Source organism: Loxodonta africana, chromosome 10 (genome assembly GCF_030014295.1).
Source record: "Loxodonta africana isolate mLoxAfr1 chromosome 10, mLoxAfr1.hap2, whole genome shotgun sequence".
Lineage (NCBI taxonomy): Eukaryota > Metazoa > Chordata > Mammalia > Proboscidea > Elephantidae > Loxodonta > Loxodonta africana.
The window spans coordinates 94,193,014-94,216,667 of NC_087351.1; the positions used below are offsets into that span (position 1 = coordinate 94,193,014).

General features: G+C 39.0%; 1 protein-coding gene across 1 annotated transcript in view; it reads right to left on the reverse strand.

Moving 5' to 3' along the window:
* SEL1L (SEL1L adaptor subunit of SYVN1 ubiquitin ligase) overlaps nucleotides 1–23,654 on the reverse strand; it is a 65,041-nt gene that overhangs the window by 33,016 nt on the left and 8,371 nt on the right. The window contains exons 4-6 of the mRNA XM_003408805.4: nucleotides 8,150–8,317; nucleotides 6,751–6,856; nucleotides 5,757–5,919 (exon numbers count right to left, since the gene is read on the reverse strand). Of these exons, the coding sequence (XP_003408853.1) occupies nucleotides 5,757–5,919; nucleotides 6,751–6,856; nucleotides 8,150–8,317 (437 nt within the window). The remainder of the gene's footprint in view (nucleotides 1–5,756; nucleotides 5,920–6,750; nucleotides 6,857–8,149; nucleotides 8,318–23,654) is intronic.

The following is a 23,654-nucleotide window of genomic DNA, read 5'->3' on the forward strand; positions in this document are numbered from 1 at the left end:
AGAAGTGGAACAATTAAATAGACCCATAACAAAAAAAGAGATTGAAATGGTAATCAAAAAACTCCCTACAAAAAAAAGCCCTGGCCCGGATGGCTTTACTGCAGAGTTCTACCAAGCTTTCAGAGAAGAGTTAACACCACTACTACTACAGGTTATTTCAGAGCATAGAAAATGACAGAATACTACCTAACTCATTCTATGAAGACACCATTTCCCTGATACCAAAACCAGGTAAAGACATCACATAAAAAGAAAATTACAGACCTATATACCTCATGAACATAGATGCAAAAATCCTCAACCAAATTCTAGCCAATAGAATTCAACAACATATCAAACAAATAATCCACCATGACCAAGTGGGATTTATACCAGGTATGCAAGGCTGGTTTAATATTAGAAAAACCACTAATGTAATCCACCATATAAATAAAACAAAAGACAAAAACCACATGATCTTATCAATTGATGCAGAAAAGGCATTTGGCAAAGTCCAACACCCATTTATGATAAAAACTCTCACCAAAATAGGAACTGAAGGAAAATTCCTCAACATAATAAAGGGCATCTATGCAAAGCCAACAGCCAACATCACTCTAAATGGAGAGAGTCTGAAAGCACTTCCCTTGAGAACGGGAACCTGACAAGGATGCCCTTTATCACCGCTCTTATTCAACATTGTGCTAGAGGTCCTAGCCAGAGCAATTAGGCTAGACAAAGAAATAAAGGGCATCCGGATTGGCAAGAAGGAAGTCAAATTTTCTCTATTTGCAGATGACATGATCTTATACACAGAAAACCCTAAGGAATCCTCCAGAAAACTACTGAAACTAATAGAAGAGTTTGGCAGAGTCTCAGGTTATAAGATAAACATACAAAAATCACTTGGATTCCTCTACATCAACAAAAAGAACATCGAAGAGGAAATAACCAAATCAATACCATTCACAGTAGCCCCAAGAAGATAAAATACTTAGGAATAAATCTTACCAAAGATGTAAAAGACCTATACAAAGAAAACTACAAAGTACTACAAGAAACTAAAAAGGACCTACTTAAGTGGAAAAACATACCTTGCTCATGGATAGGAAGACTTAACATAGTCAAAATGTCTATTCTACCAAAAGCCATCTATACATACAATGTACTTCCGATCCAAATTCCAATGACATTTTTTAATGTGATGGAGAAACAAATCACCAACTTCATATGGAAGGGAAAGAAGCCTCAGATAAGTAAAGCATTACTGAAAAAGAAGAAGAAAGTGGGAGGCCTCACTCTACCTGATTTCAGAACCTATTATACAGCCACAGTAGTCAAAACAGCCTGGTACTGGTACAACAACAGGCACATAGACCAATGGAACAGAATTAAGAACCCAGATATAAATCCAACCACATATGAGCACCTGATATTTGACAAAGGCCAGTGTCAGTTAATTGGGGAAAAGATAGTCTTTTTAACAAGTGGTGCTGGCATAACTAGATATCCATTTGCAAAAAAATGAAACAGGACCCATACCTCACACCATGCACAAAAACTAACTCCAAGTGGATCAAAGACCTAAACATAAAGACTAAAACCATAAAGATCGTGGAAGAAAAAATAGGGACAACCCTAGATGCCCTAATACAAGGCATAAACAGAATACAAAACATTACCAAAAATGACGAAGAGAAACCAGATAACTGGGAGCTCCTAAAAATCAAACACCTATGCTCATCTAAAGACTTCACCAAAAGAGTAAAAAGACCACCTACAGACTGGGAAAGAATTTTCAGCTATGACATCTCCGACCAGCGCCTGATCTCTAAAATTTATGATTCTGTCAAAACTCAATCACAAAGAGACAAACAACCCAATCAAGAAGTGGGCAAAGGATATGAACATGCACTTCACTAAAGAAGATATTCAGGCAGCTAACAAATACATGAGAAAATGCTCTCGATCATTAGCCATTAGAGAAATGCAAATTAAAACTACGATGAGATTCCATTGTACTCCAACAAGGCTGGCATTAATCCAAAAAACACAAAATAATAAACGTTGGAGAGGCTGCGGAGAGATTGGAACTCTTATACACTGCTGGTGGAAATGTCAAATGGTACAACCACTTTGGAAATCTATCTGGCGTTATCTTAAACCGTTAGAAATAGAACTACCATACAACTCAGAAATCCCACTCCTCGGAATATACCCTAGAGAAATAAGAGCCTTCACACAAACAGATATTTGCACACCCACGTTTATTGCAGCTCTGTTTACAATAGCAAAAAGCTGGAAGCAACCAAGGTGTCCATCAACGGATGAATGGGTAAATAAATTGTGGTATATTCACACAATGGAATACTACGCATTGATAAAGAACAGTGACAAATCTGTGAAACATTTCATAACATGGAGAAACCTGGAAGGCATTATGCTGAGCGAAATTAGTCAGAAGCAAAAGGACAAATATTGTATAAGACCACTATTATAAGATCTTGAGAAATAGTATAAACTGAGAAGAACACATACTTTTGTGGTTACGAGGCAGGGAGGGAGGGAGGGTGGGAGAGGGTGTTTTTACTGATTAGTTAGTAGATAAGATATGCTTTAGGTGAAGGGAAGGACAATACGCAATACATGGAAGGTCAGCTCAACTGGACTGGACCAAAAGCAAAGAAGTTTCTGGAATAAACTGAATGCTTCAAAGGTCAGCGGAGCAAGGGCGGGGGCTTGGGGACCATGGTTTAAGGGGACTTCTAAGTCAATTGGCAAAATAATTCTATTATGAAAACATTCTGCATCCCACTTTGAAATGTGGCGTCTGGGGTCTTAAATGCTAACAAGCGGCCATCTAAGATGCATCAATTGGTCTCAACCCACCTGGAGCAAAGGAGAATGAAGAACACCAAGGTCACACGATAACTATGAGCCCAAGAGACAGAAGGGGCTACATAAACCAGAGACTTACATCATCCTGAGACCAGAAGAACTAGTTGGTGCCCGGCCACAACTGATGACTGCCCTGACAGGGAGCACAACAGAGAACCCCCGAGGGAGCAAGAGATCAGTAGGATGCAGACCCCAAATTCTCATAAAAAGACCAGACTTAATGGTCTGACTGAGACTAGAGGAATCCCGGCGGTCATGGTCCCCAAACCTTCTGTTGGCCCAGGACAGGAACCATTCCCAAAGACAACTCATCAGACATGGAAGGGAGTGGACAGGGGGTAGGAGAGAGATGCTGATGAAGAATGAGCTATTTGTATCAGGTGGACAGTTGAGACTGTGTTGGCATCTCCTGTCTGGAGGGGGGATGGGAGGATAGAGAGAGTTGGAAGCTGGCAAAATTGTCACGAAAGGAGAGACTGGAAGGGCTGACTCATTCGGGGGAGAGCAAGTGGGAGTATGGAGTAAGGTGTATATAAACTTATATGTGACAGTCTGACTTGATTCGTAAACGTTTACTTGAAGCTCAATAAATGTTAAAAAAAAAAAAAAAAAAAAAAACACAAAAACGCTGCTCTGTGGGAGAAAGCTGTGGCAGTCTGCTTCCATAAAAATTTAGAGCCTTGGAAACCCTATGGAGTCACTATGAGTTGGAATTGACTTGAGGGCAGTGTGTTTGCATTGGTTTTGGCAGGGACTGCTATTGCTCATAAAATATCTATAGCTTCTCTACATTTTCCAGGATCCCATGTGTCTGGGATGTTGGCAGAGGTGATACCAAAAAAAAAAAAAAAAAAAAAAGCCAAAACCAAATCCACTGCTGTTGAGTCGATTCCAACCTACAGCAATCCTATAGGACAGTGCAGAATTGTCCCGTAGAGTTTCCAAGGCGTGGCAGGTGGATTCGAACTGCTGATCTTTTGGTTAGCAGCCTAGCTCTTAACCACTGTGCTACCAGGGCTCCAACAAGAGGTGATAGAAGTCATTTTTAGGCCTTGGCCTTAAAAAACATCCCAGAGAATTCTTTGGCCCTCTCTTCTCCTTTCATGATGGTTTGAAGCCCATGTTCAAGTTGGGGTAGCTACATGACAGAAGCAGCCCACGACCGTTAAGTTACCACTGGGAAGAAAGCGATGCAGGCAGGAGAGCTGCACTGAACCTAGCACGCAGTGTTAAGCCACTGTGACTTGTCTGTTGCATCAGCTAGAATTAATTCCCATGGAGAGAGTGCTTTGCAGTGCACCAAGTGCCATAGCACTGTAAGGGTCTATTACTCGGAGGAAACATGCTCACAAAGTGAAAAGCATTCTTCAGGGCAGAATGCTTCTGAAAATAATGAATATATGTATAAATTTTATATAAACTGGTTTATGCAAAGAGGAGAAAAAAAGCCTCAAAAACAAATGGGAGCAATTAAGATATAATCTGTTTATAAACCAAAACCCAGAATATACAGAGTTGTAGACTGATTAGCTATTCAGTCTTACAGAAAACAATGGTTAAGATTACTGCTATTATTTAGTGTTACTGTTTAAATAGACTTCCTCTAACTATGGTGAGACTTTTTTTTTTTTATCTTTAAGCAAATTCCATAGCTTGAATAAATTAAATAAATTTGGTGTCCTCCTAAATCCAGGTGTCACTCTTAGCATCACTAAGGGCGAATCAACCAGATACTACGTATTGACTGATGTGATGCAATGTGAAATACAGAACATCCTATAATGTTCGTCTAGCCAGAAATATTTTACATGAATTCATTAGCCTTTAGCTGTGACATCCAGTTTACAGGAACCACAGGTGATGGAAAAGCAAACTACATGACACTGTGAAGAAGCAAACAAATTGAGGTAGGACATTCTACAGAAAAACTGGCCCTATCTCTAACAAGTTAGTGTCATAGAAAAAAAAGGGGGGATTATGCTACTAGAAATGGAGCCCTGGTGGCAACGTGGTTAAGGGTTCGGCTGCTAACCAGCTGCTCCTTGGAAACCCTCTGGGGCAGTTCTATTCTGTCCTACAGGGTCGCTATGAGTTGGAATCAACTCGATGGCAACAGGTAAGGTAATGCTAGAAATAATCTAATATAAGGTGTAGCTCTGGACTGGATATTATTTGGACAAGAGAGCTGGAAAGAAAATTTTGGGTTCGATTAGGGAAATATGATTATGACATGGATATTGTATGATGTAATAACTGGAATAAAAAAAGTGAAAGCTGTTGACTGAAAAGAGCAAGTTATGGAACAGTACACAGTGGAATCTTATTTTAATAAAAATTCATATGTATACTCACACAGAGAAAGGTCTAGAAGGGTATGCATGTACTAACATTAACAACTGTGATGTCTGCGTGGTGGAAATCTGATGTTTACTTTCTTAGTTTTGTTAGTTTGGAGTTCTACTTTTCTACAGCATACATGCACTGCTTTTGTAATGACAGATCTTTTTTTTTTTTTTAAAAAAAGACACCGAGATTAATAAGAGCTGGAACATTTGAACTGTGGTAAAAATGCAACGGTGAGTAATTTCCAGATAAAAGATAATTATCATCATTCCGTTCTCTACAGATCTAACTTGGAAAACTATTAACGTAGTTGTGGGAAAATGCAACTGCAAAAATGTTTTATTGACCATCAATATTCTTTGACTAAACTGAAAGGCTGTCCGAGAAGATTGGCAAGAGGCTCTGCCACAAAATTAGTATTTAAAGATATTTCACCTTCCAGTCTTATGTGCTAAAAGAAGTCAGGACACAAAGAGTGAGCAGCTGTGAAAACAAACAAGTGTTGTGTGCAGAGTGTCATTTGAAAGTACACTTACAGTCTGTCCCTTGGGAGAGCCTTCCTCGGTCAGTTTCTCAAACATCGCCTTAGCTGCCTGGATATTCTGTGTCAGGAAGTCACCAAACAAAAGAGCATATGACACTCTCTCCAGGGCCTTGGTATGGTTCATGCTTGCTGCTTTTTGAAGATACCGATACGCTCTTCAAATGTAAGTAATTTAAAAAAAAAAAAAGGAATGTTTTGGAACTGGCATTATATTTTTTTTAAAGATCTACTAACATGTAGCATAAATCATTTTCTTGTGTTATAGAATTGTTCTGATATCTTAATTCTACTAAGCCACGTTATTCATACACGTAGAAAACATCTTGGCTACTTTGTTTTTACATTCTCTCTGTTATCCTGGTATCTTGCAATAGTCTGGTAACATAAACAGTAATTCTAAAAACCTCTATTAAAAATTAACTAAATTTTCAATTGGAGAATTATAGTAATATGATGGTGTCCAATAAACAATCCAACATGGTAACTGCAGTAATTTTCTTTTCAAATCTTTCCACAGTCAATATAAAAAATCATCTGAAATCAATCGAAAATAAAATCTTAGAAAAGACAGTCACTTGTTTTACGTTCTTTCCAAGTGCAAATTACTAAATTCCAGTCTTTGCCTGGAAGAAAACTACAAAACAAAAGCAAAACACCCTACAACGATATTTTGTTTATCTTATTTAATTTTGAGTTTTGAACAGTATATATATTCTTGGTTCTTAGAAACTATTACAATTTTAGTCAATTATTTCCATTTTGCTGATTGTTCATTTTTGAGATCAGTATTTATAATCATTTTGTCCCAACAAGCTAAGATCAGCTATAAGCAATGCCACTAAACTCCGTACGTCATATTAAGTTTTCTTGTAATGTAACTTAAATCCTTGGGTGTCTTGAGCAGTACACTTTGAAAAAAAAGTTAAATACTTAGCAATTTATCTCAATAATGGCCTAACAAGAATGAACTTGGCAGTGCTACCTACTCTCTTTTCTGGCTCTTCTTATTGCTTCCATTCAGGATTTTCATCCCAGTCTGGTACATCATTTCTGCTTCCTGCATTTGCCGGCGTTTAGCAGCCTCTTCTTCAGCTAAAAGTAAAATGCCCACGCATTTAAACAGATTTTAATTCCACAACCAATTATTTATCAAACATCAATATTTATTCTTTCTTTTGGGTAGTCAGACTATATTACTGATCTTTCACCATTTCCAAATCTGACTTCAAAGACACATGGTTTAAGTGTGGCTGTTACCTAAGACTTCCTTTTATTAAATAAATAAATCTTACCGAAGTCACTTTCTTTTAGAGAAAGCAATACCCAGCTGCTTTTGAAGGACACGTTTCTGCTAGTAATTCTAAAACCTTTCATTACTGCTCAGCTAAAATCAGGACACTAGAGAACAGTAGTCATATTGTATTTCTTTAAAAGGAGAAAGTATTCATGATTACTTACATGATAAAAATTAGCAAAAAACTGATTTTTTAAATTAAATACAGATACTGATTTAATGTTAAATTTCACTAAATTTTTTTTTTTCTATTCAAGGATACAACACTGAAAATCACAGAAGTGTTATGTATATTTTTCAAAAATTATTTTGCTATAATGTAGCATTTTTAGAAAGTCTAGAACTCATCAAGACACTTTTGAGTATTTCATTTTTGGTCCAACAGGAACAGAACTGAATTCTTACAATATAAAGACAAAGCTCTGATGTATTATCCTACAGTACCCAGTCACACCGGTCTATATCCAAAGATGGACTATTTTTGATATTTTCTTCTAGGAATGTCCAAATAGTCTATCATATCAGAGCCATTATTTTCAAAATGCTATTTGGTATCAAAGGGGGTATATTTAAGATTTCTTTTGCTATTTTATATTGAGAAAGTTCTTCCTGAAAACACAGTATGCTTGTAAAGGTCAGCCCCTTTTATCTGACATAACGCTTAAGTCAATTCAATATACTATACCTGCTAAATGTTACTATACTATAGCACATTTCACACAAAATATTTTAAAAAGATACTATTTATTTTTCCTCCAATCACTACTGACTTTCACCATAATGATCTGTGCCTTTTATTGCTAAAAAAATGTTTTACATTAATTAGTTTAGCTGTCTGCCTGAAGGGTTTATGCGACTACACATTCACACCAACTAAAAACCATCTCAAATAGGACCTGAGTATGATAAGCTGCCCGAGTGCATGGCCTGGAAGTAAGCACATTGTATACTTCCCGCTCCTAAGTCTGTTCTGTAAGTCTATAACCACATCATCAACATTGACCAGTTCTGACCAAAGTGGGAGAGGATGGCTAGAGAAAGGCCTAGACAAAAAACAATGTGGGTATACCTCCCTACCGAGTAATACTTACTTTCACAAAAGCCCCACTTTTCATCTGTCTTGTAATCATAGGTTGTAGCACACCATAGTCTGCCATCTTCCCTTCCATCTGATGTACATTCATCATATTCCTTATCCAGAAAGAGAAAGGGGAAGTGGCAGGGCTCTCCATGTGCTGTGCCTTCAAGGGCAGTCAAAACTGGAGAGAGAAGAAAAAAGAAAAATCTAGACATGAACAGCACCTAGTATTCATAGACGTAACACTGTCAATTTTAGCTGTTACCATTTGAAGATGCAGATCCATAATATGTGATTTATAACGGGAACATAAAGGGCCTAGCACCAACTCTGATTAGGAACAACTTGAGGTCGAGTTACTTAGTGAGTATGCCTAGTTGACTACCCTATATTGATGTCTAGCTTAGAATTTCTGATGGTCTTGAGATACAACAGTAGGGACGTTAAGAGTCTACTGTAAAACTGACCAACAAGCAAGCAAAAAAATAAGCCAAAATGCAAATGAATCAATTTCACCACTCAAAACATCTCCCCTTATTTCTATCTGGATGCTGTATGTCAATTTCTTCAGTAATGTAAAGTTGTATAGGGAAAACGCTCCCCTAAAAAAGGTAAAGTTAATCACTCACATACTCCTCTGTGATCCCGTAACATTTTACTAGAGTACTTCTTATATGCACTGAGGTTATTTCTTACCATACTCTAGTTTCCACTAGACTTTGAGCATGTTAAGAGTAAAGACCGTATCTCTAATTTTAAGTTCTTTCCATGTATCTCCTAAGTGCTGGGAATTATGCCAAGTGCTAGAGATAAGGTGGCACAAAGGTTTCTGCTACTCAGAACTTGCTGCCTAGCAGAGAGACATTAAAACAAAAGTACAATGGATGTTATGGACAGGAAAGTCTTCCCTGGCAGGAACTGCAGTTTAAATGGAACCTCAAAGATATGCAGGAGTAGGCGGTAGAAGAAAGGTTAAGGTGTGGAGTTGGCAGAAGCGTCGCAGACAGCGGAAACAGTGTGTGTTAAGAAACAGCTGAAAGAGAGCATGGCATGTTACAAAAAATAAAAAGAGCTCACTTACGTAGTGTGAGTGGCAAAGCGGGCAAGAGAAGTGGAGAAACATGCAGAAGCCTTACTGGGAAGGTCCTTACAAGTCTTGTTAAGGAGTCTGAACATCTTTCTGAGAACAAGGGGAACTTGCTGAAGAGTTTTAAGTAGCAGTGACATGCTCATACTTATATTTTATGCAGAGAGTACAGAATGGAATGGAAGGAAGCAATGCCGGATGAAAGTTGATGAGTTTAAAGGCTGTGGCAATAGTCTAATTGAGAGGTAACGGCAGCCTGAAGAGGGCAATGGGGATGAAAGAAGTGAATGTATTAAGTGACACTAAGATGGCAGATATGATACCATTTAATGACTGACTAAATATGCAGGTGAGAGGGCAGAGAAGTCAAGGAAGATTCCAGGTGTTAAGCGCAAGGAAATGCCAGATGGTTGCCCTTAAAGACATAGATAACATTAAAGGAGTAGGTTGAGTGGGGCAAAGTGGGTCAAAAGAGACAAATTAAGCTTTGTCTACATTCAAGGTGGCTATAAAATAAAACAAATGAAGAAGAAAAAAAAAAAAAAAAACAGTGTAGACATCTCTCTAGTTGTAGCCAAAGAGAAAGTTCTCCAGTGTATAGACATCACTTGAAGCCAAGGGTATGCATAAGAATGCTGAGTGAGAGTGTATAAGAGAAGACCAGAGTCAGGACTGAGCCTAGTATGTGCTAGGTACGAGTACACGTCAACTTGGACTGGTTGCTTTTACAGGGAAAATTCAGCTAGGCAGCAGAGCCTAGTAGTGACTAAGAATGTAGGTTCTGGAGTCAGAACACTTGATTCAAACCTACCACTCATTAGCTGTGCACTTTGAGGCAGTTATTTAATCTCTTTCCTTATCTATAAAATTGTTTGTAGATAAATTCTTCATCTACAAATGGGGATGTAAAGGCCTCACCATGTTACTTATTAAGGTAATAAGAATTCAAGAGGTGACACCTGCTATTATTATCAGCACCTCTGCTCTGAAAAGCTAACAAGTATCTCTGCTTTCCGTTCAGTGTAAAAAAGGAAATCCTAAGATACTAATTAAAAAAGTATGTGTAATAAGTTATGAAAGACAAAATGAATTTCAAACCGTTTACTACCAGGTAAATGTCACTCATCATCCTAGTAATTACTGATTCAAGGCAAGTAACTTTTCAACTTTGATCTGTCCACATTTTTAAGAAACCATTTTCAATGGAAAGTATAAGCAAAGTATCCTTCAGCAACAACCTCAGAGAGGTCATTCTGGCTACAGAATTTGAAAAGGGCACCAACATGTACTGCTACTAGATCCAAATTGCTTCAAAAGAAGCTTCCGTAAACCCGCAGTCTATAAACTTGAATTTCAACTGAAATTACATATGATGGTTTATAAGGCTATTCCATTTTTTTCTGTAATAGAAATCCTTGCTTTAAAAACAGTTTAAACATAGTAATTCTAGTTTGCCAAAACCTGTACTTTCTAAGTGCTTCAAATATACAATATAATTCTCTTTCATGTGATGGTAATATACAGCAAAAGAAACTGCAAAGAACCAAATGGCTTTCTTGGAGGGAAAAAAAAGGTTTTAACCTACTGATGATTCACCATTAACATAAGCACGAAGAACCCCCAGGATGCACCTGCTTCATCAATTTAGTTAAAACCGAAACTTGTCAAAAAATGTGTTTATTAGCAAATTATTAGAAAGAAAATTTATATCTCTGAGCTATCTTCTCCAAACAAAAATCAAAACAGGGAAACTGTTATTACCCTTTTAAACTTAGTTTAAAGTCTTCCAAAAGTTACAGAGACTTCTAGTTTCAAGTCAATTATCTCGAGCAGAAATTTTTCACAATAGTGTTAGTTTCAGTTAATTTCCTTTTCATGGAGAAACTGTGAAAGAATTTCAAAACCATCTATCATTTTAAAAGCGTCCACAAAACAAATACCAAAAAAACAGTAATCACTGCTCTGGCATAATGAAGCTGACTCATTATGCAATTTAAGTTAAGGACAGCCAGTAATCAAATCTGACACTTAAAATGAAAGAGGAAAAGTGCATCATTAAATCGATGCACCTTCATGTAAAAATTTACATTTTATAGAAAAGGAATCATGTTTTGGTCCTACAATAATAACACAGTATTACAATCTATATATGCGGACCTCAAGAGTAAGATATTTATGGTACATGAGAACTTGTAACAATAAACAGACTGGTTTATATTTAAACTAGTAAAAATCTGCTCTTGCAAAGTCAATTAAAATCATTCAAGAAAGCTAGAAATGGTGGTGGTGAAGGGGGAGGACCCCGAAAATATTCAGGGCTGGCTAGAGTATGAGCAATGAGGCACTTTCATATTGTCAGGCATAAGTATAACCTCTTAAAAAGGGTATTTAATAATATCTACTAGAATTAAAAATTTTTAAAAAGGTGTATACCCTTAGATGCAGTTTTTCCACTAGAATGTTTACAGAAATGCTCTCACAAGGACACAAAGATATGTGCAAGAGAATATTTGTGCTGTATTATAATTTTAAAAACATAAAACCAAAAAGAACTAAAAAATCTATCATTAGAAGATTGGCTAAATTAATCACAGCGCAGCCATTAAATGGAAACCTGGGCATCAACACAGATGGAATTAATCCGCACCAGAACATAGAGTAAGGGGCCCTGGTGGCAAAGTGGTTAAGCGCTTGGCCGTGAACCAGAAGGTCAGAGGTTTGAACCTACCAGCCTCTCTGTGGGAGAATGATGTGGCAGTCTGTTCCCTGTAAAGATTACAGCTTTGGAAGCTCTATGGGGCAGTTCTATTCTGTCATAAAGGGTCTCTCTGAGTCAGAATTGCATTGACGGCATACAACAATCACAACAAAACATAGCATAGACAGAGAAGAGGGCCAAAGGCTGTCTTGGGGCAAGCACATGTTTCAAGACCAGGTTGATACCAAGGAACCAGCAGCCAAGCATCTCCAGGAAAAGTGATCAACTGTACCAAGTACTGGTGAGGGGTCAGTAAGATGAGGACTAAGAGCTGACTAGTATTTGGCATTAGAGTGTGACTGGTGATCTTGAGAAGACCAGATATAGTGGCATGGAGGGGAGTGGAGCTTTAGTGGAGTTGCATGGGAGAAGGGGAAGAGTGGAGGTGACATCCGGGAATAGCGACAACTCTCTCAAAGAGTTTTGCTATAAAGGGAGTAGAGAAATGGAGAAGAGGCTGGAGGGGAATTTGGGGCCAGAAGATTTGTTTTTAACATATAAACTATTACAGCATGTTTACAGAAATAATCTGAGAGAGAGCAACAGAGAAAGAAAGTGCGAGTGTGTGCTAAGTAAATGTGGCTTGAATGTTGTTCTAGGTACTGAATTAAATGTCCTAGCGATACCAACATATCTTTTCCTTATTTTTAATTGTACAATCAAACCAAAACAAACAAGCAAAAAAAAGTTAACTTCTTCATTTTTATAAAGGCAAGCGATATCGTTTTGCAAATTTCTTATTTTAAGAGCTTTTACAAGTAGCCCTGATGGTGCAATAGCTAAGCGCTTGGCTGCTAAACGAAAGGTCGACCCACCAGTGGCTTTGCAGGAGAAAAGACCTGGTGATTTGCTTCCGTAAAGAGTTCAGCCTAGGAAACCCTATGCGGTAGTTCTATTCTGTCCCATAGGGTCACTCTGAGTCAGAACTGACTGGACAGCACACACCACCACCACCAAAGACAAGAGCTTTTACAGTGCCACGAAAGACTAACATTGTATTTGTAAGTTTAGACAGGTGTTCTGTTCACAAGAAAATTAAATATTTAATCATGCTGCCTGTCTGAAGCAATTCTGTGCTTCCAAACACATAGCAGAAAGTAGTTTCTAGTCAGGCATATTTTTCAAATATAGTTGAGATGATTGTTTAATGTTAAAAAGCCATAACCTCAAGACAACTATCATAGTGCTCATCAATCTTAGCAAACATCAAGATAAAAATTCAATCATCACACACACACAAAAAATCCACAAAACGCTAAGAACAAAGCACCAACACAGATGATTTAAAGTAAACCATATTTGAGATAAAGTAAACAGTGTAGGCCAAATAAAGAGGTATTTAATATTGGCTGAGAAACAGTCTATAGTAACCTCTTGGGGAAAATACCAATGTTCCATGATGTGCTACAAAGAGATTGATTTCATCAAAGCTTTGGGAACTGCTAACCAGAATTGAGAAACTACATATGCTAATAAGCAAACAAATAAATAAATACTATATTAAGGAAGGCATTGCTTCACGAATTAAAATGTATTTTTCAAAGAAAAATGAAATGTGGTCATACAAAGAATGAACAAAAGATCAGAGTTCATACAAAGCTCAGCTTTCTCTGTGAGAAATAACTATTTTCTAATAGAAACAGAAGCAAGTACTGACCCATGCACCCAGAACAAAGTGACAGGCTTCATAAGAATCAGGTGACAGGCACTGTCAAAAACCATACAGAGTAAAACTTGCTCAGAAAAAGTGCTATTTAGGAACAGTGAGTTTCTTTAAATAATGGCTTTGAAGATACCACATTTTCGCAAATAACGTGTCCACAAAAGTAACGGGGAAATGGTGAAACTAAGTCAACAGTTCTGGCATAGCGTGCCCATGCATACAGCACGCATATAAGCCCCAGTCAAGAAGTCACGGATCAAGTTTGGTAGTCCCCGTGTTCTTGAAAAATAAACAATTGAAACTGTTTCTATTGACTGAGGTTGATAACACATACCTTTAGTGAAGTTTCCATGTGATCAGAAATAGAAACTGAAGTCAGCAACATGTACAAAAAAAAAAAAATGCCATAGTGCGCTTATGAAAGTAATGCGTGGAGGGAAGGTTGTGAGGTTGGCAAAACCTTGTAATACATGCATCATTTACTTAAAAATACGGTAGTTATTTGAGTTTCAAAAGCCTTGGTGGGGGTGAGGTAAGAAAGACTCTAAGAAAGGTGTTTGTTCACAAGAATAGTCTCCTAGAAGTTTTCTTGCACAGATAATTTCTTGTAAAACTAAACCAAATAAAAGCCTTTTCATTCAAGTTAGAATCTGTTAGACAATTGACTATGTTTCCCTAGCCTCCTACCTTCTGTTTACTCTGATTAAGGGTTGTTCGTTTCCTGCCGCTCCCACACAAGCAACAGTGAAATAGAAATGCCATCTAACTACTCAACCAACTTGCTCCCTTCAGACCCCAATTTTAAGCATGATTTAATAAGTTTAAACTCAGTTCTTTTTGTGCCATTTGAAATATATCAAGATACCTGGCTATTCTATTTCATTTTTCTTCTTTTTATTTTTTAGTACAGTAAGGACAATGTGTTTGTTGCAGAACAAAAAATCCACATGATAGGAAAGTATACAAAGTTAAAGAAAAAAAAAATCACAGTCATCTTTACCTACCATTTCGAACTCTCCTTTTCTCCAGAGGTAATGACTGTTACCAGAAAAAATCTGGACCACTTCCTTTTCATTTGCAAACATGTGAAACAACATGGTTTTATTTTCCAAATGGGAGAATGTACTAAGTGAGTTATCTTACAACTTGACATTTCCATTTAACACATCACTGACATGTCTCTAGGTGGCAGACAGTACAGGTTCACTCACTATCGCCAATCCCTTCCTCACCTTCTCTGAGCTAGGGATAAAACCAAAACCAAACCAGTTGCTGAAGACTCGATTCCGACTCGTAGCGACCCTATAGGACAGAGTAGAACTGCTGCACAGGGTTTCCATGGAGCAGCTGGTGGATTCAAACTGCAGACCTTTTGGTTAGCAGCCGAGCTCTTAACCACTGCGCCACCAGGGCTCTGAGCTAGGGATGGCCAGGTGATAATTTTGGCAGAGTTCTACTCATGACTCCTGCCCTCCTGATATAAGGACCACTCCTTCCTCAAGATCCAGGGCTTGAAGGTGCTGCCATCACCAAGTGTGACCTTGTGGAGCAAACACGAGGACGAAACCAATCTACTAAGGAGGCTGAACAAGAAAGAAACAAAGAGCTAGAGCTGCTGAAGGCACACACTCAGAACTGCCTAGCAGTTCTGGTTATGTAAGCTACGTAAGCCTCTATTTCTGCCACTGCTTGATATATTTTCTGTTATTTGCAACAAAACATGTTCCTTTTAAGATGGCTGTGACTAGTCTATAAATGGCCATTTAGTTATTCATTTTTAACAGATGTTTATTGAGATGGTATGCAGAAAACAGGTAACATAGCAGGCCTGTATGTCATCCTTTGAAAGGTCTGCTTACAAGGCTGGGCCTTGGCTGGCATCTGGTTATTTAACATTTTGGGAGGGCTCCCGGTACCCTAAATGATGAGTGACTCATGGTCCTTCAACTGTAAAATATGGTTTATGCTGAACACCTGCTTTTTTTCTGTGAGTCTGCAATTTTGGTATGTGCTAGGCAGAGGGTGATTACATGGCCAGCTCCCAGAAAAGACTCCTGGGCACTGGTTCTCTTACAAGCTTCTCTACTAGACAGTATTTTATACGTGTTGCCATAACTTGTTGCTGGGGAAATTAAGCGTGTCCTGTGTGACTCCCCTGGGAAAAAATCCTTGGAAGCTTTTTTCAGGACTTTGTCTCATGAGCCTTTTCCCTTTGCTGATTTTGTTTTGTATCCTTTTGCTGAAACAAATCATAGGTGTGAGTATGACTATATGAAATAAATCAGTAAGGAGTATGACTATATCCTCCTTAGTGACTTATTGAACCTTGGGGTAGCCTTAGGGTCCTCCGCTATAGCTGGCACCAGAAGTGGGATTTTCCATAATGATCCTGACTCACTGAAATCTGGTGAAGCATTGCTTGGGAAAAGGAAAAATGAAGGGGTGGCTATGGAGTCATCCGTGGTATCAAAGAGCAGCCTCCCTGCTGTCGTGAGAGGTAAAAGTTACGCCTGGATTTTGAAAAGCAAAAATCTAACTCCAGGAGGGTTGGCCGCTTTTGGCTATACTGCTAAAGGAAGGCGAAAAGTGTGCAGCCCAGGTGATGCCTTTGGTTTTTGTTCTCTCCTCGTTTTAGGAAGAGAAAAAGGGCCCAAAATTACCAAAGGTAAGCTTTGGGTGAGCTGAAATGTTTAAAGTTTGCATTGCTCTCTCTTCAAAGTGGGGGAAAGGGAAATGTTAATCAGCTCCCACGGCTGATGCCACATTTTAGATACACCCGAAAGGAAAAAAGGAATGGGGACACTCCAGCCATTTATTCAGCCTGGCTGCTGCTGCCTCCCTATCCCCTGTACCCCTGGCATTCCAGGTGGATCTTCCCCAGCAGCTGTAATGCTAACACTGGAAATGCGAATACACTGCTAGGGGTTTGAGTAAATCTGCAATGAGAAAAAGGGGGGGAAGGTTCGTATTTTGTGGCTAATGCATCTGGATGTATGTAAAAATCCATAAAAATGCTAATGTTTGTAATTCTGTAAGTGCTCGAGGCACCATCCCGATTAGGGAAAGTTACAGATAAGAAAGTGTCCTAGTGGGACACAACTTCCTTGCTTCTTGCCACCAGTGGGTTGGCTGGAATTTAAGCTCCTGATTTAGTTCTAGAAACAGAAAAGTCTCTATAATTGATGGTTTTTGTTATGAAAGATACAGGTTTTTGCTTATTGGTGCCTCTGGAAAAGGGAGAAAACATGAAAAGTGGCAACCTCCAACTGGAGACACACTTTTAGTGTTTTAAAAACCAGCTGTTAGTTTGCTAATGCATTCTTGTGCAATCAGATGTCTGACCCTTAGAGGCTGATGATTTTCCAGCCTGACATACATAGGTTTGAGCAGATCAATCTGGCCCTGAAGGCTGACAAGATTAAATCACAAAAACCAAGGCCCTTGCCTTTCAGTTGATTCCGACTCATAGCGACCCTACAGGACAGGGTAGAACTGCCCCATAGGGTTTGCAACACTGTAAATCATTACAGAAGCAGGCTGCCACATCTTTCTCCCACAGAGAAGCTAGTGGGCTCCAAGGGCTGATTTTTCAGTTAGCAGCCGAGCACTTGACCACTGCGCCACCAGTGTTCCTCAGTAAGACTAAAAGGGCTTAGGAAAGCATTTGTCACTTGGACTATCTGACCCTGCAGTGTCTCTGAATTCACAGATCCTAACTGCCTGAACTGGAGTCTAAGCTAAAACCCGAGACTGACTGCTATGGGCTTGCAGCCTCAGCACGAACAGCGCTGAACCGAAAGCTGGCACAGGCCCAATAAATAGAACTCAGACTCTGAGGCTGTTGTAGATTCAGGACACCATGCTGTGGGGCCCCGCACTGTGAGACTGCCTGGGTCACACGCAAACTCTAATTGGCCCACCTGAAACTGAGCTGCTGATCTGCTACACAGCTGTTATACAGTGACCGATTGCTTTCTTAATTTGTGATTACTGCCCAAAGCTGCAAGTTACAGAAGGGAACATCACGGGCACTGTGACTCCTCCACTCACTCCTGACCAACTGATGGGACTCAACCCCCTTGGGGGGATGTGCCACTGCTATTAGTACTTTTCACCTTTCCAGATTAGCTGCAGGTTGCAACAATGGACAGATAACCTGACTCCACTTCCCTACCTTTCTTTTGATACACATACTTGGGCACAATCTAATTATTCCCTCAGAAAGGGAAACATCCTTTCTAGGCTGCTCACTTTAGAAATGATCAGGGCCAAAATGTGTGGGAGATTACGTAAACCCATTTTGGAAATTTTTTGAAAATTATCTTTCTGGGTAAGTTCTATAAAAATGTATTTTTTTTTTCTGTGAAAATGCTTTTGCCCTTCTTGTATACAATTTTTCCAGATGAAAGGTCTGATGGGAGTAGGGAATGACTAAAAAAAAAAAAAAAAATGTGAAGTTATGATTGCCGAATGAAAAGTGATCTACCAACCGAGGAAGGGAAAACTCAAATCCCTGCACTTTTCATGCAGGGCACCTCCAGGCGCTATTCATCCTTGTGAGGTGGGTGAACGGGTGTCATGGACAAGTGGACTGTTTGTAACTGACTGCCTTAGACAGTCTCTCTGAAACCAAAAATTGAACGCAGTTATCTGATCAGGACTGTGAGCCCTAGGGCAGGAGGCCTCATGGTGGGAGGCCACACTGTACTGCCTGAGTAATGTATGTCCTGCTTGGGTGCCCCAACAACCATAAAACTGTTTCCAGGGGGCCACATACACTCTTTGGGTTTGTACTTCACATGTGTACAGTGACTATTGCAACACTGCCTTAGCCCTGGAAGGCTTTCAGGTCAGTTTCAACTTACTGGGCAGAGCTGTGCAGTGCCTGCATTGATGCTTCAGGCCAGACAGAAAAAAACGGTTAATACAGAAACTTGAGGCAGAAGCCACCTAGGTACCTAAGACAGGACTTTATGATTAATGTCATCTGTTTTAACTGGTTAAGTCTAGGAGCCCAGAAAGGCATAACTGATATCAATACTGCAGGTTTGTGTGGGGTCCAAAGGATAATTTTGCTGTAAAGATACCTTTGCCAAGGGCCAAGAGGGTGGACTGTGTGGAAATGAGTCAACATAGCAGGCCTGGCTGTTATCCTTTGAAAGGCTGCTTATAAGGTTGGCTGGTGTCTGATAAGGATTCTACCACCCTAATTGATAAGAGTGGCTCACTGTATCCACAGTTTGTGCAAACAATATGATTTACGCTGAACACCTACTTTCTTTCTGGTAGTGTACAATTATGTGACCAAAACAAAAAAAGTCTAAACTCATTGCCACTGAGTCAATTCTGACTCATGGTGATGTCATATGTGCAGAGTAGAACTGTGCTCCATCGGGTTTTGAAGGCTATGACCTTTTGGAACCAGATCGTCAGGTCTTTCCTCCGAGACTCTCTGGGTGAGTCTGAACCACCAACTGCCAACCTTTCTCTTAGTAATTGAGTGCTTAAATATTTCTGCCACACGGCCTCCAAGAAAATCCCTGGGTACTGAGTCTCTAACAAGCTTCCTTGTTAGACATTTCACATGTGTTGTCATCATTTGTTCCTAAGGGGATTAAGCGTGTCCTGTGTGACAACTGGGCCCTGGTGGCGCAGTGGTTAAGAGCTCGGCTGCTAATCAAGAGGTCGGCAGTTTGAATCCACCAGTTGCTCCTTGGAAACTCTATGCGGCAGTTCTACTCTGTCCTATGGGGTCACTATGAGTCAGAATCAACTTGACAGCAAAAGGTTTCGTTTTATGTGACTACTGGAAGGACTCCTGGAAGCTTATACCTCGTTTCTTCTGGACTTCACCCCAGGTATCTTTTCCCTTTGCCCACTGTGCTCTGTATCCTTTTGCTGTAATACATCATGACTGTGAATATGACTATATGCTCAGCCCTGTGCATCCTTATTATGAATCACTGCACCTGGGTGGTTTGAGGACCCTAGACACAGATGGGAATAAACCTGAAATGTTCAAGAAACTATAAGAGGGCAAGTGTGGCTGGAGTCATGTGAGTGAAGGCGAGTGGCAGGAGATGAAGTCAGAGAGGTAGGAAAGGCCTGATCATACAAGGCCTTGTTAGTAAAGATAAAAAAAAAATTTTTTTTTCTTCTTTTTTTTTTAGGAGTCTGGATATTATTCTGAATGACAGGAAGCCACTGAGGCTTCTGAACAGGAAAGAGCATCAGTCTAGCCGCTGGGTAGAGAACTGACATGAGGCGGAAGGAGTGAAAGCAGGCAGACCAGATAGGAGCTCTTATGTACAGGGGAGTCTTCAACTACCCCTGATAGGCAGATTGGGGTGAGGCGGTAAGGAGGGCACTCCAAGCAGTGGGGATAACTTGTACAGAGGCCCAGAAGCATAAACTTCATGGTGTATCTGAAGAACTGTGAAGAGTTTAGCACTGATGAAAGAAGGTGCTTGGGGGAGAGCTGCAGAGATGAAGTTACAGAAGCCAGTCGGCACACCAGACACAGAGGCTTTGTGAGTCGTGCTGAAGAGTGTGCACTTAACTCACAGGCAAATAAAAAGTTAACAAAGGGCTATAAATATGGGAGTTATAGAATAAATTTTGGTTTTAGGAAGATCAGTTAGTCTGGAAGTGACATGAACGAGAAGGTAAAAACGGGAACAAGTCTAGAAGTAATTGCCAGATAACTCCAGTTCTAATGTAGTTGGGACTGCACATATACAAAGCCATGAGTATGTCATTTATGTTATATACTACATATGTGTAAGTATATAAGCTTTTTCATGTTTTAGGAATAAATTAAAAACAAATCAAAATCAAAAGTAAAAACAAATTAATCACTGAAAAACTAAAGCAAATGGAAACAAAAGTCAAATGTGTACAGTTATTGGTATAACCACAAGAACTATTCAAGTGATTTAAAACATCATGTTGTAATTATAAATCCCTAATAAGATATACCCTTACAACAAAAAGAATCATAAAAAAATACTAAACTGAATTCAGTGGTACTGTTGTTAGTGCTGAGGCTGACATTGTTACTTTCAAATTATATATATATATTTTTTATATATCAGGATAAGGCAATATAAGATTAATATAATTAAGTACCAAGGCGTTCAGCATTAGTAAAACGAAACACAAAACATAGAGGAAAAGAAGCAAAAGCCCTGGTGGGGTGGAAAGGAATAGCAGTTGACCTGCAATCCGTTCTCTCCTTTTACAGAGAGAGAGAGATGACCTGACCAAATCCCCTTATAAACATGCTAATGAGAGACATATTGGCAAACACACTGAAGATATTTAGTAGCGGGAGAGTCCCTACACATGGAATGCTTCAGCAGGATGTACCTGGTCTGTCTAGACTGCATACTGTACATAAACCTGTTATGTGTGGATTTATGGGAGATGGCAACCTAGAAAATATCACATAAGCCATGCAATTATCAGGAATCCCTGCATGGTGCAAATGGTTAAGCACATGGCTAATAACTGAAAGGTTGGTGGTTCAAATCCACTCAGAGGGCCTCAGAAGGAAGGTCTGCCAATTTACTTCCAAAAGATCAGAGCCATTGAAAACCCTATGGAGCATAATTGAACAGTTCTACTCTGAAACACGAGCCACCATGAGTTGGAATCAACTTGACGGCAACTGGTTTGGTTTCGCTTTTGAAATGCAATTATCGTGATACTTCATGATCAAAAACGCTCCCTTTTGTAGAAGTGACACTCCATATGCATCCCTTACAGGGCTCCTATGTTAAAATCTGGATCAGAGAAGTTCTGGGAGTTCTGGACTTCTCCATGTTCTGCCTGTGTCTCATGACAAACTGTATCTTTACAATTATTAGCAAAGTTTGATATGGGGTAAAATTCTTGTTAGTCCAGTTTGCCAATCCAACCCTTTCTGTTATCTCACCTGTAATATTTAATTTGAATTGGAGGTATCAGTATGAGTCGATGATGTAGTTCTTAGCTGTGTCCACCAAAAAGCCCTAGAAGTGATAGCAACTCAGTAGCAACACAAATCCCTGGAAACTAGCTAGTAATATGTAAATACAATTTCCCACTAATCGGAACCTGGAGCCCTTGGAGAAATGGCCAGGTTAGGAAATGTATAAGATGAGTTTAGGACATCTTGTCCTGCCTGAAAGAAAGGATGTTATTAAAGACTACCAAGGTCTGGTCAAAAAGACAAAAGAATGAACCTGAAAGAATACGTAATGACCAAAGGTAGGATAATCGGAACATCAAAATTTTGATGCATAAATACATAAAAATCCAAGGGTTTATAATGATGCTAAAAAACAAGACAAAACAAAAATATACTCATTAGTTTCTATTTGAAGGTTGCTAGGGTACGGATTCATTATTTTGAAAAATGTTTCAAGGGAAAGACTTAAGCATTTATCTTGGCTTTCCTGTATGGGCTATATTTCAGGTAACCAAACAGTTGAAGAAAGAAAGTTCTTCTTTATAGAGGAATCCCAGGTAACAAATGCAAGAGGAATGAGATAATTAGGAAGTCACTCCTTTGCAGCTCCCAATGAAATAATGGATCCAGAAAACAAACATCAATTATTGCCAAAACCTCTCTGTGAAAGGTTGGTGAGGAAATTTATAATGGCAGACTCAGGCTGACACCACGTGAACTTGCTGATCAATCATAACACTGAAGTGGGAAAGACATTATCTGCCGCCCAGTGTAATGCAACAGGAAGTACAGAACACCACTATGAAATGTTCTCAACAATCCTCAAAACCAAGTCTATAAAAGCATCTAGCTTATAGCCTTCCAGTTTCTAGAATGTATGGCAGATAAACATGTTAAATAACATTACGAGGGTACAATCAGTAAGATCCCTAATGTGGGAAAGTGTATACTGCATAAAGGATACTATTCCTTTAAGAAACAGAATGACACGTAAAAACAAGGGCGAGAGCCCTGTTACAGATTAAGAAAAACATAAGATCTTAGTTTGGATCCTGATTCAAACAAACCAATTGTGAAAAGACATTTTTGAAATAATTGGGAAAACTGGGTGAAGTCTGGGTATTAGGTGGTAAATAACTGCTACTTTTTTGAGTGTCACAATGGTATTGCAGTGTTGCTGGGAAAAAAAAAAAATCCTTACTTTTTACAGATACATACATAGGCAAAGTAATGCCTGGAATTTGCTTTAAAATACTCCAGGAAAGGAAAAAGAAGAGTAAGTGTGTGTGGGGTGGTAAAGACGAAATCAGAACAGATGGTGATGGATGTTAAGGTAGGGTTATGGATGGCTACAGGGGTCATTATGCACTCCACTTTTGTACATATGGAAATTTCCTTACTAAAAAATAAAAAAGAATGAATTAAAATATAATATTTGGCTAACATTGTAAAATGGTGATACACACTTAGCTGAGATACAGGGAAATGGGTAGTTTCAAAGGAGGTAAACAGAATAACTTTTTCTGAAGAACGATTTAGCAATATGTATCAAATGTCTTTAAAAATTTTATACTCAATCCAGCAAATTTACTTTCAGGAGCTAATCCTAAAAAAATATCTACAAATGTGCACAAAGATACATCTAAAACAATCTCTCAAAATAATACTGTAAATCTATAAGTTATGGTGCATTTATGTAGAATTTTTGATAGCTGTTAATCATCACACTGTAAAAGAATACTAAACCACATAGAAAAATGTTAACTGTAAACTGCTAAGTGAAAACAAAACCCATTACTGTTGAGTTGATTCTGACTCACAGCCACTCTATAGGACAGAGTAGAACTGCTCCATATGGTTTCCAAGGAGCAGCTGGTGGATGCGAACTGCTGACTTCTTGGTTAGCAGCTGAGCTCTTAACCACTGTGCCACTAGGGGTCCTAAGTGAAAAAGGGGGCAATAAAACAATATATGCATTTTGGCCCAATTTAGTTTTCTTAAAAACTATTTATGTATCTAGAAAAAAGTCTGAGAGCTCAGTAGGATGCTAATAGCTGTT